The 13,354-nt window shown below is 37.7% G+C and overlaps 1 protein-coding gene across 5 annotated transcripts in view; it reads left to right on the forward strand.

The window, feature by feature from the left end:
• Nucleotides 1-1,490: 1,490 nt before the first annotated feature.
• The window catches only part of LOC102489455 (C-type lectin domain family 4 member A-like), a 16,230-nt gene continuing 4,366 nt past the window's right edge, over nt 1,491-13,354 (forward strand). Inside the window, exons 1-4 of one of the 5 annotated variants that reach the window (XM_027771102.1) lie at nt 1,491-1,915; nt 3,020-3,049; nt 7,928-8,029; nt 11,875-12,047. In XM_027771102.1, the coding sequence (XP_027626903.1) occupies nt 1,834-1,915; nt 3,020-3,049; nt 7,928-8,029; nt 11,875-12,047 (387 nt within the window). In that variant the 5' untranslated portion in view covers nt 1,491-1,833. Of the gene's footprint in view, nt 1,916-3,019; nt 3,134-7,927; nt 8,030-11,874; nt 12,048-13,354 lie in introns of all 5 variants that reach the window. The other 4 variants (XM_027771101.1, XM_014587096.2, XM_027771103.1 and 1 more) reach the window with 4 other exon arrangements.

A 13,354-nucleotide genomic window follows, 5' to 3' on the forward strand; every position in this document is an offset into this window, starting at 1 on the left:
CTCTTATGTTATTCTCTTTTTGGGGGGTTATTTTCTCAGCTCTTCCAGATTTCATGGAATAGATGATCAATGCCTTTATTAGTTTATTCACCTTCTGGGATACCAGTTATTCAGATTTTTGGGTATTTAATGGTATCTAGTGTTACTCTTATGTTATTCTCTTTTTGGGGGGTTATTTTCTCAGTCTTTTTGGTGAATTTTTCTAGGTCAGAGGTTCTGTCTTCTACATCTGAGATTTGATCTTCTGCATGATCTAATCTGCTTTTAATATTTTCAAGGGAGGTTTTGATTTCCTGTATTACAACCTTCATCTCTAATAGTTTCATTTGATTCTTATTTATGGTGTGTATTTCTTCTTTCAGATCATATAGGACCTTCCTCAACTCCTGGAACTCGTTGTCTCTTTTCTCCTGCATCTTCCAGAATTAATTGTCTCTCTTCTCTTGCATCTCTTTTAGCTTTGTCACTATGAGTACTTTAAATGATTTATTTGACATTTTCATGAGTTCCCTTGTATTGTCTGGGGAAGATGAGGAGTTATTCTTTTCACTTAGGGGAGAGATATTTTCTTGGTTTCTCATATTTCTTGTGCCTCTGTGGTGGTTTCTGGTCATCTGATAGATTATACTTTTTTTCCTAGTTTTTCTAGTTAAGTCTGAGCAGTCAGAAGCATGCAGAGGATATGATCTACAATCTCTAACAGTACTGTTTTTCTCCCTTTATGCAGCAGATTCAATGGAAATTGAGGATTAATCTGACCCTAAATTATTCAGATATTTGGCTACTGTGCACCTAGACCTGTCTAGAAACTTGGTGTGTGGAGACTGGCTAGATCTGGGGGACAGGAGTGTGAAGTCTAAGCAGATAGTCTTCAGCGGTTCTTGGAAAAATTTAGTTTTTGAAGTTCTTTTCTCTTGGTCTTCATAAAAAAGTCACATTTTATAGTTGGTTAGTTCCTTGTACATTGTGATCCCCTTCATTATTCTTGTTGCAACACAGTCCTGTATATCTGTACAGCTCGGTTGAAGAGGTGTGGGGAGTAACAGGACAGAACACAGTGAAATAAAGTTCAGTCTCCTCTTCCATTATACAGTAAAGAGAACTGCTTTCTGGAGCTCTGGATATAACTAGCCTCAAAATAAAGGGATATTCATGATGGAGTTAGATAATGGCAAGGAAAAGCAGAGAGCACCGAGGAGCCACTTCAGAAGGCTTAAGGTCTATACTTTGCCTGCCCCCACTGTACTAGAGGAAGCTGATTGTTGAAAGTCACAGGTAGGGGTGGGGACTGTCATGTGAGTTTTGGTTCAATGATCCTCTTAGAATGTGGTTCCAAGAAGTTTCCTGATCAGCTAAAAATGGTGAGGTGAATGCAATATGAACAAGTGTTTGCTCATGCTGGTTGATATGAAAGTATCATTACTTCTGCATGAAGAAGTACACAATTTATTTTTGCTGGTGAGTTCAGAGTGTGCAGGGCTCAGGAAAGACTTCTGTAACACTAAGTTCTTCTTTTCTTGTCCTTCCCAGTTCTTTCCCCCTCTTTGGGTTCTCACGTTTGTTATGTTTACAGAGCCTTATGTGCAGATGTCTAAAGGCTGTCTTCCTTCTGTGCTGCTTCTGGGCACTGGATCTCTGTCTGTGGGTTTTAGCATTTTGGTTTTCAGTTCTCATGAGATACTCCTCAGAAGAACTTGCCTGCTTAGTGTTTCTGCCCTTACTTAATCGAGTGACAGACAGTGGACAATTTACCACAATGTTTGGTTCTCATTCAGAAGATGTTTTAAGGAAGATGTGAAACTGACTTCCTGAAAATACAGAACTCTTCTAATAATGGCTTCAGAAATCACTTATGCTGAAGTGAAGTTTAAAAATGAATCCACAGGCTCAATCCCCAACTCAGTCTTTCCTGCAGGTAAAGATATTTTCTGGTGATCAGAGTTAACGATGGGACGGAGGGAGAGTGGGCTTATAAAGAAGGCAGTGGTGATATTAGCCGTTGGTTCTCTGACCAGCTGTGTCTGTCGATCACATGAGTCCTAGAAGACGTATTTTAACTCTAAAACAGACCCATTTAAGTTTGGGAACAGACAAAAGGTAATTTGGACAGTAATGTGTAATCTTGGATATTAAGCAAAAGAGGAAAAAGGGCACCCAGAGTGTGAGAAGCTGTGGGACAGAGGGTAGAAATTGTTATGCTTCTAAGTCATCCCTAGAGGAAATAGTCTTTTTTCTTTACTTAAACAATTTACATAATTTCTTTATCATACAGATCATAGTGTCATTAGGAAAAAAAAATAACCAGAGACATATAAGACATATAAGAATTTAAATTATACGTATTCTCTAGAGAAAATCTTATTTTGTAATTTTGTGTAAATTCTTCCACATATGAATCTATGTCAGTGTGTGTATGTATTTGTTTGTATAACTGAATTACTGATACTGAGGTTGTTATTCACTTCATTTGGAAATATATCATAACCTGAAGATTCTTACTAAGCAGATATGACTAAAAAGACCTTATCCTAAAGATGTAATAGTTGATCATTATAAAGATTTATCCACTATTATATAATTTCAAGTAAATAAAATAGAAGTTTTTTAAGAATGTATAATGAGATGCTTTGCAGCCATAGTGTTAAAGAAGAAAAAAATGGGCATATGAAAAATTAACATGATTTAGTGTCAAAATAAGAGTAGGTAGAAATCAGTATTTACGGTGTGGCACTCATATGGAAAAATGTGCATTATGTCTATAGTTTTAAAAATAGCTGGCAGGATATATATCAAAATATTAACAATAGTTATTCTCAATGGTAGTGCACATTTGTGCTTTTACATATGTATCTAAACTTCCTACAGTGAACATCATTTTCTTGCTATTTCTACTTTCACATTATTTGAAATGTCATACCATTAAAATTACATGTTGTCCAATAAAATGGAGAAGAGAAAGTAGAAAAGGAAGCAAAGATAAATTTTAATACTGAGTAAACTAATCTGGTTTTTCTTTCAGCACTCGAGGAGAACACCACCCCTCACAAAAGTAATCATGGTTTTTCTAAGCTACTTTTTGCTTCATTGCTGATATTTCTACTGTTGACAATTTCATTCTGTATTGCTTTTATCAGTAAGTATGTCTACTGAATCAACAGGCAATGTCTGCTTTACGTGAAGAGAAAGTATTCATTAGACATGGCCCTTTAGTGTTTGATTTATCAAGAAATCTGAAAAAGAGTTTCTCTGGGAATTAAATGGAAATTTAGAGCTTTATTGATCTTAGTTACTGTACTATAAAAATAAAAGAACCTATTTTCTTTAGAGAAGTTGAATGATATGTGACTATATGTGTGTTTGTGTTGTAGAGTAAATCTACAGGGCATCATCTCTGTACTTAGACACTGTGTGAGAACACATCTGTATTTCCCTAATAGCATGTGTAAGCCTCGTCATGTTTGAGTGCACAAACACGTATTCTGGGACAAGATGAAATGGGAGAGAATATTCGAGGATGTGTTCTTCATGGAATACCCCTCAAATGATTTCTATCCTGCCCAAGACTTTTGAGATGGAAAAGCCAACTTAGCAAACAGATATATCCCTGCATATTTTTGGCTTTCAGAACTTAACGTTTCTGAAGATACAAAAACTAGTATGTATTTGAGTAGATGCTTTATTTATTCATTTGGTCATTTCTTAAGCAGTAATGGCTAGCTACTGTATGACAAGTGCTGTGCAAGCCACAGTTCTTGCTCTCGAGAGAGTTAGGGGATGTATAGGGAAATGACACAACATCGTATGCAAGTGTTGGGCAGGTAAAAGTAAGCACAGGAGGTTGAGATGGGCTTCCTGGAGGAGGTGGCATCTATAGCTCTGTCTACAAGAATGATGCAGAGATATGAGAGAGCATAGAGAACTTTGGGGTAACTAGAGGTAATGCATGATTGGGACATACAGGGCTAAGTGAAGAACTAAGAAACGATGTCGTAGGTGGGACAGATAAACAGAACTCAGTTCCTAAAGAGTGTGGTATGCCATTGAAGAGTGTGCTTTGTTTTTCCTACAGGTTATTTTATGTATTATCTGTTGCTATTTAATTAGCCAATCTAAAATTTAGTGAATTAAAGCAACATCTGGGGATCAGTAGTTGGCGTAATGGCTATGCCGCTGGACTCCCATGTAGTCAACCACGGTTCAAGACCCAGACTTGGCTTAAAACTCACGCTGGGCACATGATAAGCACATATATATATATATAAACAACATCTGTGTATTAGCTCATGATTCTGTGGTTAGAAAATTTGGACTCATCTCATTTGGGTTCCTCTTGTCCAGGCTGAACTCACTCATGGGTGAGTCGAGTGCTGGTCACAGGCAGCTCGGCTTCTGAGGAAGAGGAAGGCAGCTGGATGACAGGAGCTGTTGGGCCACATTGCTCTCAGCAGTTATCACTGGGGCCTGGGTTTGTTCACACTGTATCTTGCAGGCTTCCAAGTTTGAGAGCAGCAGCAAAGCCCCTTGAAGTCTGAAGTTGGAAGTGGCTCAGAATAGCTTCTGCACATTCTGTTAGCGAAATGCAGGCATATAGGATTCCAGATAAAAGTGGTAGAGAAATATACCCCATTTCTTGATTAGAGAACCTCCAAGATCACATTGTAAAAGGTGTAAATACAAAGAATGTTGAAAATTATCACCATTTTTACAATGCACCACAGTCAGGATGAAATTTTTTTCTTTTAATCTAATTTTATTCATGCTTATTTTGAGATGGAGAAGAGATCATGCAGTCACAACATACAGTGAAAACAAAATATGTCTTAGCATGTACAACTTTTAAACTACAATAACGATGTAACTTAATTACTTCCATGCACACAAGTCTAATGTTACAAGTTTTATTTTTTTTAAAATAAACACAATTAAGACTTCTAGGAGCATTTTATCATAAAGCAATTCCTAATCTTTGTTTGTAGATAGGTCAATCACGTCCAAAATATAAATTCCTATTCACAATGAGCACTTTACTTAAAATGAACACTTATGGAAATTAAGAATGTGGACAGCCTTAGGATGAGCTGACGTTACATATCCAGCTAGGTGGGCAACAAACCATAGAGCCAAATGGGAAAGTGTACTTGCAAATATATTTGAAAAGCTAAGTTAACTTTTTAAATACAGAAAATATACTGCTTTGCTAAAATAATTAAGATGTGATGTGTTAACACTTCACTATAAGGAATGTGTACCACAACATTTATACACAGTGAATGAGTTGTATTTAAGGATAGTTTTCTACAATAAATGCTGGCTAAATAGAATAACGTATTGTAAAACATTGTAGATAGATGGTCTATGTTTTGCCACATACTTTTGCTACTTTGAGGTACATAACATAAAGGAGTTTTAACTTTTTATTTATTTTAGATTTCTGCCATATGGCATACAGTGTACTCACTGTATGAGAGACAGAGAGAGGAAAAGTGAGAAATCACCCCCCAGGGAGGATGGCCATGTTGCAGTTCCTTCTCCTCCATTCTCTTCTAGGGATTTTGGGCACACATGCAAATGTGCCCAGCGTGTTTTTCAAGTTGCCAAGTCCAGGACTTGAACTGCAGAGTTGACCATGTGGGATCTAGTGCCTTAACCATTTGCTGGGCCCCTTTAAGAATTTCAAGGAAAAAATTAATAAATATATCATCAAATTTATTTTATAGACCTATGTCTTTTGCAGAGGTGTGGGAAATTAATATATTAAGACATGATTTGAGCCAAAGAGAAGTTATAAAGCTAACACATTATTCCAACTGAGAAATGGTGAGAACCTAATCTAAGCTAATGTTAGTGAAGAAAGAGAAGAGGAAGTAGCTCTGTGATTTATAGGAGGTAGAATTAATGAGGTGACGGTTGATGGTTTTAGAGCTGGGAAATAAAAAGCCCAGAGAAATAAAAAGTGACTCTAGTATTATGACTCAGAAAACTTAGCAATTATAAAGTTATTAAAAGGTGAAGACAATAAAGAATGAGTAGTAGCCTGTTTGAGTTGGAAGATGGTAATTTGTGTTTTGGGCATGATGAGTTTTATATAGCTGTGAGAACCTCCAATAGACAGGTCTAGCGAAAGACATCTTTATCTCTACCAGAAGAGAAGCCCCAACTTTCAAAGTCATTCCAATACATGTGGTAGATGATGCCATGGGAGTAGAGGCTATCACTCAGAGAGTGCGTTTAGTGGACAGAAAAGTATAATAGCAGCAGCAAGAAAGGTGAGGCAAAAACAGGCAAGAGTCATGTCCTAAGATGCAAGAAAACAGGGGCCCAGTATTGCAATAGGTCACATAAGAACACAAATAGTAAGTGGCGCTAGAGCATCATTGATGATCCATTTCAAGGATGGTTGTAGTGAAGTAGAGGAAGCAAAGGCAGTAATGTGGTGGGTGAAAGAACAATTGGGAGCTAGAGTAAAGAGAAAAATCTGGGGGCCAGCAGGTGGCATAGTGGTTATGGTGTTGGACTCCCACATGGCCAACCACAATTTGAGTCCCGGACCCAGCAGCTTGAAAATCATGCCAGGTGCATGAACATGAGTACCCAAAATCCCAGGAGGAAAATGGAGGATAATGGATTGTGGTGTGGTCCTTCCCCTTGTGGAGGAGAAGGGGTGATTTCTCACTTTGCTTCTCACTGTCTCTCTCTCTGGTGGCCACATTCATACTATGGCAAAAACCTCAAGAAGAGAGAGAGAGAGAGATCTGTTTCAATAGCGAGAGGTAAGTTAGTGTTAAATGGGACAGACATGAAAATGCTGATGTGCTGAGGAGTAGTAGCCAGTTCTGGAAGAGAGAGTAAAGGACAGAAGAAGAAAGAATGTTTTCTTGTTCAGTGTTGATTTGTTATTTTTAAAATGTTTTAATATTCTCCATTCTCCAAGGTAACTCAGAACTCCTTAGAGCTAGCTAATCCTTCCCCACCATGCTGCAAAGTCCCAGGGTGTTTACATCCTAAATGCAAGTGTTTAACTGCCCAGCACTCCCCGTCTACAATGTTTGGCCTTTGCATGCGTTAAGTATGCAAGGGGAATATGGATATGTCCTTTTAGATCCAGTATAATGACACTGTTATGTCTTCTTTTATCTTAAAATATTTTTAAAATTAACATTTTATAATCCTACATATTTTTGGGTAGTACAAGGTCATTTTTCAGTACATGAATATAATGTATAATGATTAAATCAGCGTAATTAGTATGCCCATCATCTCTATCTTTTGTCATTATTTTGTGTGGGAACAGTCAAAATACTCCTTTTCTTTTTTTTTTTTTAGCTACTCTGAGGTACACAGTATGTTGTTGTAAACTGCGTTCACTGCTCTGTATTTTATAACACTAGACACTATTCCTCCTATCAGCAATTTTGTTTCCATAACAAAAGTCCTCCTAGTCTCCCTCTCTTCCTTCCCATCTCCAGAAGTCATTCTACATCTCTCCATTCCTATGAAGCCAATTTTTCCAGCTTTCATATACAAAGGAGAACATGTGGTATTTCTTTTGCTGCACCTGGCTTATGTCACTTAACATAATATCCTTTAGCTTCACTCATTTAATCTCAAATAACTGGATTTTGTCCTTTTAAATAGCTGTATAGCATTGCACGTATATACCGCATTTTCTTAGTCACTTATCAGTTGAATCTTCTTTGACCGACTAATTCTTCAGTTATTCTTGGATATATCTATAGTTGCAAAATCAGTAGAATTAGGATTACCTTAACGATGGTGGTGATGTGAAATATTTTGTACTCAAAATCCTTCCACTCAAATAATTGGTACATTTGTAGATTTTGTTTCAGTAAAGAATGTATAAAGGAACAGTGACAAGCAAAAGTGTAATGCTCCCAGGAAAATGAATGGTCTTTATTCTCTTTTGCAGTTTTCTTTCAAAAATATTCTCAGCTATCTGAAAAGAAAAGAATTACAAAAGAACCAATTCACACAGCATTGGAGTGCCTAAAAAAAAATAGGACCATGCAAGGTAAAAATAATGCACCTAGAATTCAACTGTTGACTCTCCCATGTAAGGACACCAAGTCAATCTTTTCAATAAGGTTCTCAAGTAGATCATATTAAGAAAGTGAGTCTCATGATCATTATGGCTACAAGTGCACAAATACACAGGACTTGAAATTATTATGTGTATATTTTAAATGTTCTGTTAAGGAAATAGAGCTTATCTATGAAAAAGTTTTCATGTTTTTGGATTCCTTCAGCCTTTGTGTCTCTCTGAATTTCCTGTGCACACTTGATCTTTTCCTGGCAAAACAGTTAAAATCATTTCATGAAAATGATGGTGATGGAAATTGTATTATGGATGTGAGTTAAATTTTAAAAATTAATGGATTACTTGGCCAACAGATGACGTAGAAAAGCCACCAGATTCCCATATGGTTGACCACAGTTTGAGTTCTGGGCCCAGGAGTATGAAAATTATGCTAGGTACATGTATAGGTATGCACCAAATCCCAAAAGGAACATGGAAGAGGAAGGCTTGTGGCATGGCCATCCCCTGGAGGGATGATTTCTCACTTTCCTTCTCTTTGTCTCTCTGTCTCTCTTTCTCTTTGGCATGTGACCTATAGCAAAAACCTAAAAATATTAGTAGATTACTTTTGAACAGTTTTATATTTACAGAAACATTTAGCAGATAATTCAGATATTCCATTTTACCTCCAACCTGCTCATACAATGTCCCCTATTGTTAACCTCTTACACAAGTATGATACATTTTAATGAACTAATATTGATGTTCTCATTAAGCAAAGTTTATAATTTGTTCTAGTTTCTTTAGCTTATGCCTAATGTTCTTTTTATGTACAAGAATCCCATCTACGACATTGTATTTGTCATGTCACTTTACCCTCTTCATGTCTGTGATAGTTTTTCAGACTTCTCTTGTTTTTGGTAGCCTTGACCACAGTTCGAGTTCTGGACCAAGTGGTTTAAAACTCATGCCAGGCGTGTGTGTGTGTGTGTGTGTGTGTGTGTGTGTGTGTGTATCATTTAGCAGATAATTCAGATATTCCATTTTACCTCCAACCTGCTCATACAATGTCCCCTATTGTTAACCTCTTACACAAGTATGATACATTTTAATGAACTAATATTGATGTTCTCATTAAGCAAAGTTTATAATTTGTTCTAGTTTCTTTAGCTTATGCCTAATGTTCTTTTTATGTACAAGAATCCCATCTACGACATTGTATTTGTCATGTCACTTTACCCTCTTCATGTCTGTGATAGTTTTTCAGACTTCTCTTGTTTTTGGTGGCCTTGACCACAGTTCGAGTTCTGGACCAAGTGGTTTATAAATCACGCGCGGCGTGTGTGTGTGTGTGTGTGTGTGTGTGTGTGTATCCCCAAAATCCCAAGGGAAGAATGGGGGAGATGGGATTGTGGCATGGCCATACCCCCAGGGGATAATTTCTCATTTTCTTTCTCTGTCTCTCCAGTGACAAGAAAAAAAAAATGCCCTCTGTTAGAATTTGCCTGGTGTTTTTCTCATGACTAGACTGAACTTATTTGTTTCTAGGAGGAAGGTTACTATAAAGGTTTATTCTATCAAAATGATTTGGACTATTGATTGGTCTCGATCACATGGCTAAGACAGCATTTGTGAGGTTTTTCCACTGTAGTCTTGCTTTTCTTTCCCTCTTTGTCATACTATACTCTTTGGAAGAAAGCTGCTATGCACAACTCACACTAAAGGATTGAGGAATTTGCTCCTTATCTATTAGGGTAGAATTTATTAGTCAGGATTCTTCAGAGTAACAGAACCAATAGGATACCCGGATAGAAAGATATCTCTTTTCAAGGGACTGGCTTGTGGAATTGTAGAAGCTTGAGCACTCCAAAATTTGTTGTAGGTAGGTGGGGAGCTGGAGACCCTGGATGGACTCACAGCTTGAGACCGAAGACAGTGTGCTGCACAACAAGGAAGAGCTCATGTCTACAGATGCAGGCTTTTAAGGAATTTCCTCTTGCTCAGAAGAGGTTACCCTTTTCTTCTATTCAGATCTTCAGCTGAAATGCATTAGATCAAGACTATGTGGTGCAAAATGCCCAATCTGGACACCATGGCCCAGATGAGGTGACACATTAAATTAACCATCGCATGTGTCTATAAAACTTATTAAAAATTCTATCCCATTTATTAACTTATTCAATTATTTCTTTATATCTGCATGTGACATGGGTATTTGTTTATACTTTGGATTATATTCCAATACTAGTTTACTTATTATTTTTGCTCCAGTTTTGGTGACTGGGAGCCTTTTTATTGGTTACTATACCCTTTTCTGTTTTACCATCAATGTGTTTTTATTCGGTTTGGCTTTGATTTATCATTTTCTTCCTTCCTGGAATTACAAAATGCTCCAGAATCATATTGTATATTTCTCATTCTTATCATAGAATCAGTCATTTCTCTGAGAGGCCTTGGTTCCTTACTGAAAAGTAGCATGTGACAAATTTTGATATATTTTCACTTTTATTCAGTTCAATATATTTTTTCTTTTTTAAGAAAATTACTTATTTAATTTTATTTACTATTAATTTGTAATTTGCTACATAGCACACTCATTCACCAGAGAAAGCTGGAGAGAAAGAGAAAGGAGTGAGAGGGGAAGTGAGAAACCAAGCCACCAGGTCTGGAACTTGAACTGTGATCTGACACGTGGTAGTTCAGCACCCCAATCACCAGGCCACCTGCTGACCCCAATGTATATTTTTAAATTTCCATTGAGATTTCTTATTTGATCCATGGAATACTAGAAGTGTGTTGTTTAGTTTCAAGTGTGTGCAGATTCTCCTGTTTTCTTTCTTTTATTGATTGTTAGATACTTCCATCATAGTTGGAGAACATTTTCTATTTGATTTCAATTATTTTAAATTTGTTGACATTTGGGACTGGCTGGAGGCATGGTGCTGGATCTCCATGACTGACTACATGGTCAAGTCCTGGATCCAGGTAGCATGAGATTCAGGCACCCTAACCACCATACCACCAGCTGGTCCCTCTGTGTAGTTTTCTACCAGTGGTGGGGAGAGAGATGCTATTATCTCCACCCATAAATGTGTGTTTCTCAATTTTTCCATTCAGTTGCATCAGTTTTTACTTTACATGTCTTGTAGCTGTGTTATTTTGTATATACACAATTAGAATTACTAATTATTATATGAGAGTCTGTTTTGTCTCTATTGTTCTATGAGCAGTTTCTATTGCTCTGTCTTACAATTCGCTGATTTTCCTCCCCTTTATTCTGTGCTTGAGCCTATTCACTTACCTTTTCATTTTGGTGGCAATGGTTTTCCATTCTCAAACTACTATTTGGTTCTTCTTTATATTTTCTATTTCTTCACTGAGTTTTTCTATATTTTCATTTGTTTCATGAATGCTTCTTATTGAAGCATGTTTATTGTACAGATTTATGATCCTTGTCCGAGGATTTTAACATGTTTGTTATCCTGGTTGTTGGTATTCATTGATGATCATTTTGCAGTAAACTTGAGAACTTTCTAGGTTTTGGTAGGAAGAGTTATTCTACTGAATCCTGGATATTTTTGCATTATGTTCTTAGGGTCTGGATCTTATTCAAACATGTTTTTGCTGGCTTTTCCTGATCCCACTCTAGAGGGAGACAGGGGACCCTATCTCTTTTATTGCCTGATAGAGGCTGACTTGGCCTCCTTAACACTGAGTGGTGGGAAGCTCCTTGTGCCATCGGATGGGGATGGGAGTTCCAGCTTCCACGTGGTCTCCATTGGTCCTTAATTTTAATAATGCACACACTTATAATAGCAGTTTTCTTATATTACACTTAGATGTCCCACCTCTTACTACAGAGAGAGTCTGGAGCTGCTGCCCAAAGAATTGGAAGTCTTTTGGCTCCAGTTGCTACTTTGTTTCAACTGAGCAAAAATCCTGGCAAGAGAGTGAGAAGAACTGCTCTGGAATGGGGGCTCATCTGCTGGTGATCAACTCCCAGGAGGAGCAGGTACTTCCTGACAGATGATGGACCCAGGAGCCCTGACTGACAGCTGAGTGTCTGTTGGCTAAGAAGGCACTTTTTCTCATTTTGAGATACTGGTGCTGAGGCAGCTGGCTTTCAATAATAGGAGAGGCCCCTAAACCTTTCCATTCTGCTTCTTCCTGCTTCAGTGAAACTAACCTTCCCCAGAAGAAATGTGGCGTTAAAAATATAACTTCAGGCCAGCTGGTAGCATGGTGGTTAACACAACTGGATTCCACATGTGCAACAATGTGGTCTAGGCAACTATTTAAAACACATGCTAGGTGCATATGCATGCATGCCCAAATCCCCAGCAGGAGGGAAAAATGCGGAAGAGACTGCAGTGTGACTGTTCCCCATGTGGGTGCTTTCTCACTTTCCTCCTATTGCTCTTCTTTCTCTGTCTCTCTCCAGCAAGTGTACACTCCTGTGGGAAAACTTTAAAAAGAAAAAAAGAATATATTTAAGAATATATCCATGTATTATATATAGATGTTGTGTTATATATATATATAATATATATGTATATTTTTTACATATGTGCATGTGTGTATATGTGTGTGTGTGTATATATATGCATATATATATATATATATATATAATATGTGAGTGTGTGGGTGAAAGAATGAAAATATTTCAGCCTGAAATATCAGCTCGTTCTTCCAACATTGAAATATTTCATAAATTATTAGTATTTAACAGGGAAGAGTATTGAGTAGGAAAAAAATTAAAGCATAAAAAAGTCACTGTCAGTAATCAGAAAAGCAATGAATGCATCTGTGAAATTCTAAAAGGAAATTATTAAATCTGCAAACTTTTTATCATGCACAACTTTACAAAGAGTGACAAAGTAAGAAAGCACTCTCCTTAGAGAATGCTCACCATGCGATCCCTTCTCATCTGTCTCTCCCTCCTTTCAGGACTTTGGGCATGCACACATCCACACCTGGCTTGTTATTCAAGCTGCTGGATCTAGAATTTTAACTGCGAGGTCGGCCGTATGAGATCCAGTTGTCTCAACTGCTACAGCACTGGCTGGCCCTCTCATGCCCAGCTTTGAACAAAGCCATCTAAGTGAAGAAGAGAGCCCTTCTGGGATGAGAACCCATCAGTATCATAGCTAGGTGCCGGGGTCCGGCCTTGGCAGTGGAGGGTGGCTCATACACAGGAAGGTGACACGGGTGATCAGGAACAAAAAATTAGACTGAGACCTCATTGCCCTTTAGCATGTTCTCAGCCGGCCACAGCCAGAGCCAGCTCCAGGCTGCTGCACCAGCGGCCACAAAACACAA

The sequence above is a fragment of the Tupaia chinensis genome, unplaced genomic scaffold, assembly GCF_000334495.1.
Source record: "Tupaia chinensis unplaced genomic scaffold, TupChi_1.0 Scaffold000183_1, whole genome shotgun sequence".
Classification (NCBI taxonomy): Eukaryota; Metazoa; Chordata; class Mammalia; order Scandentia; family Tupaiidae; genus Tupaia; species Tupaia belangeri.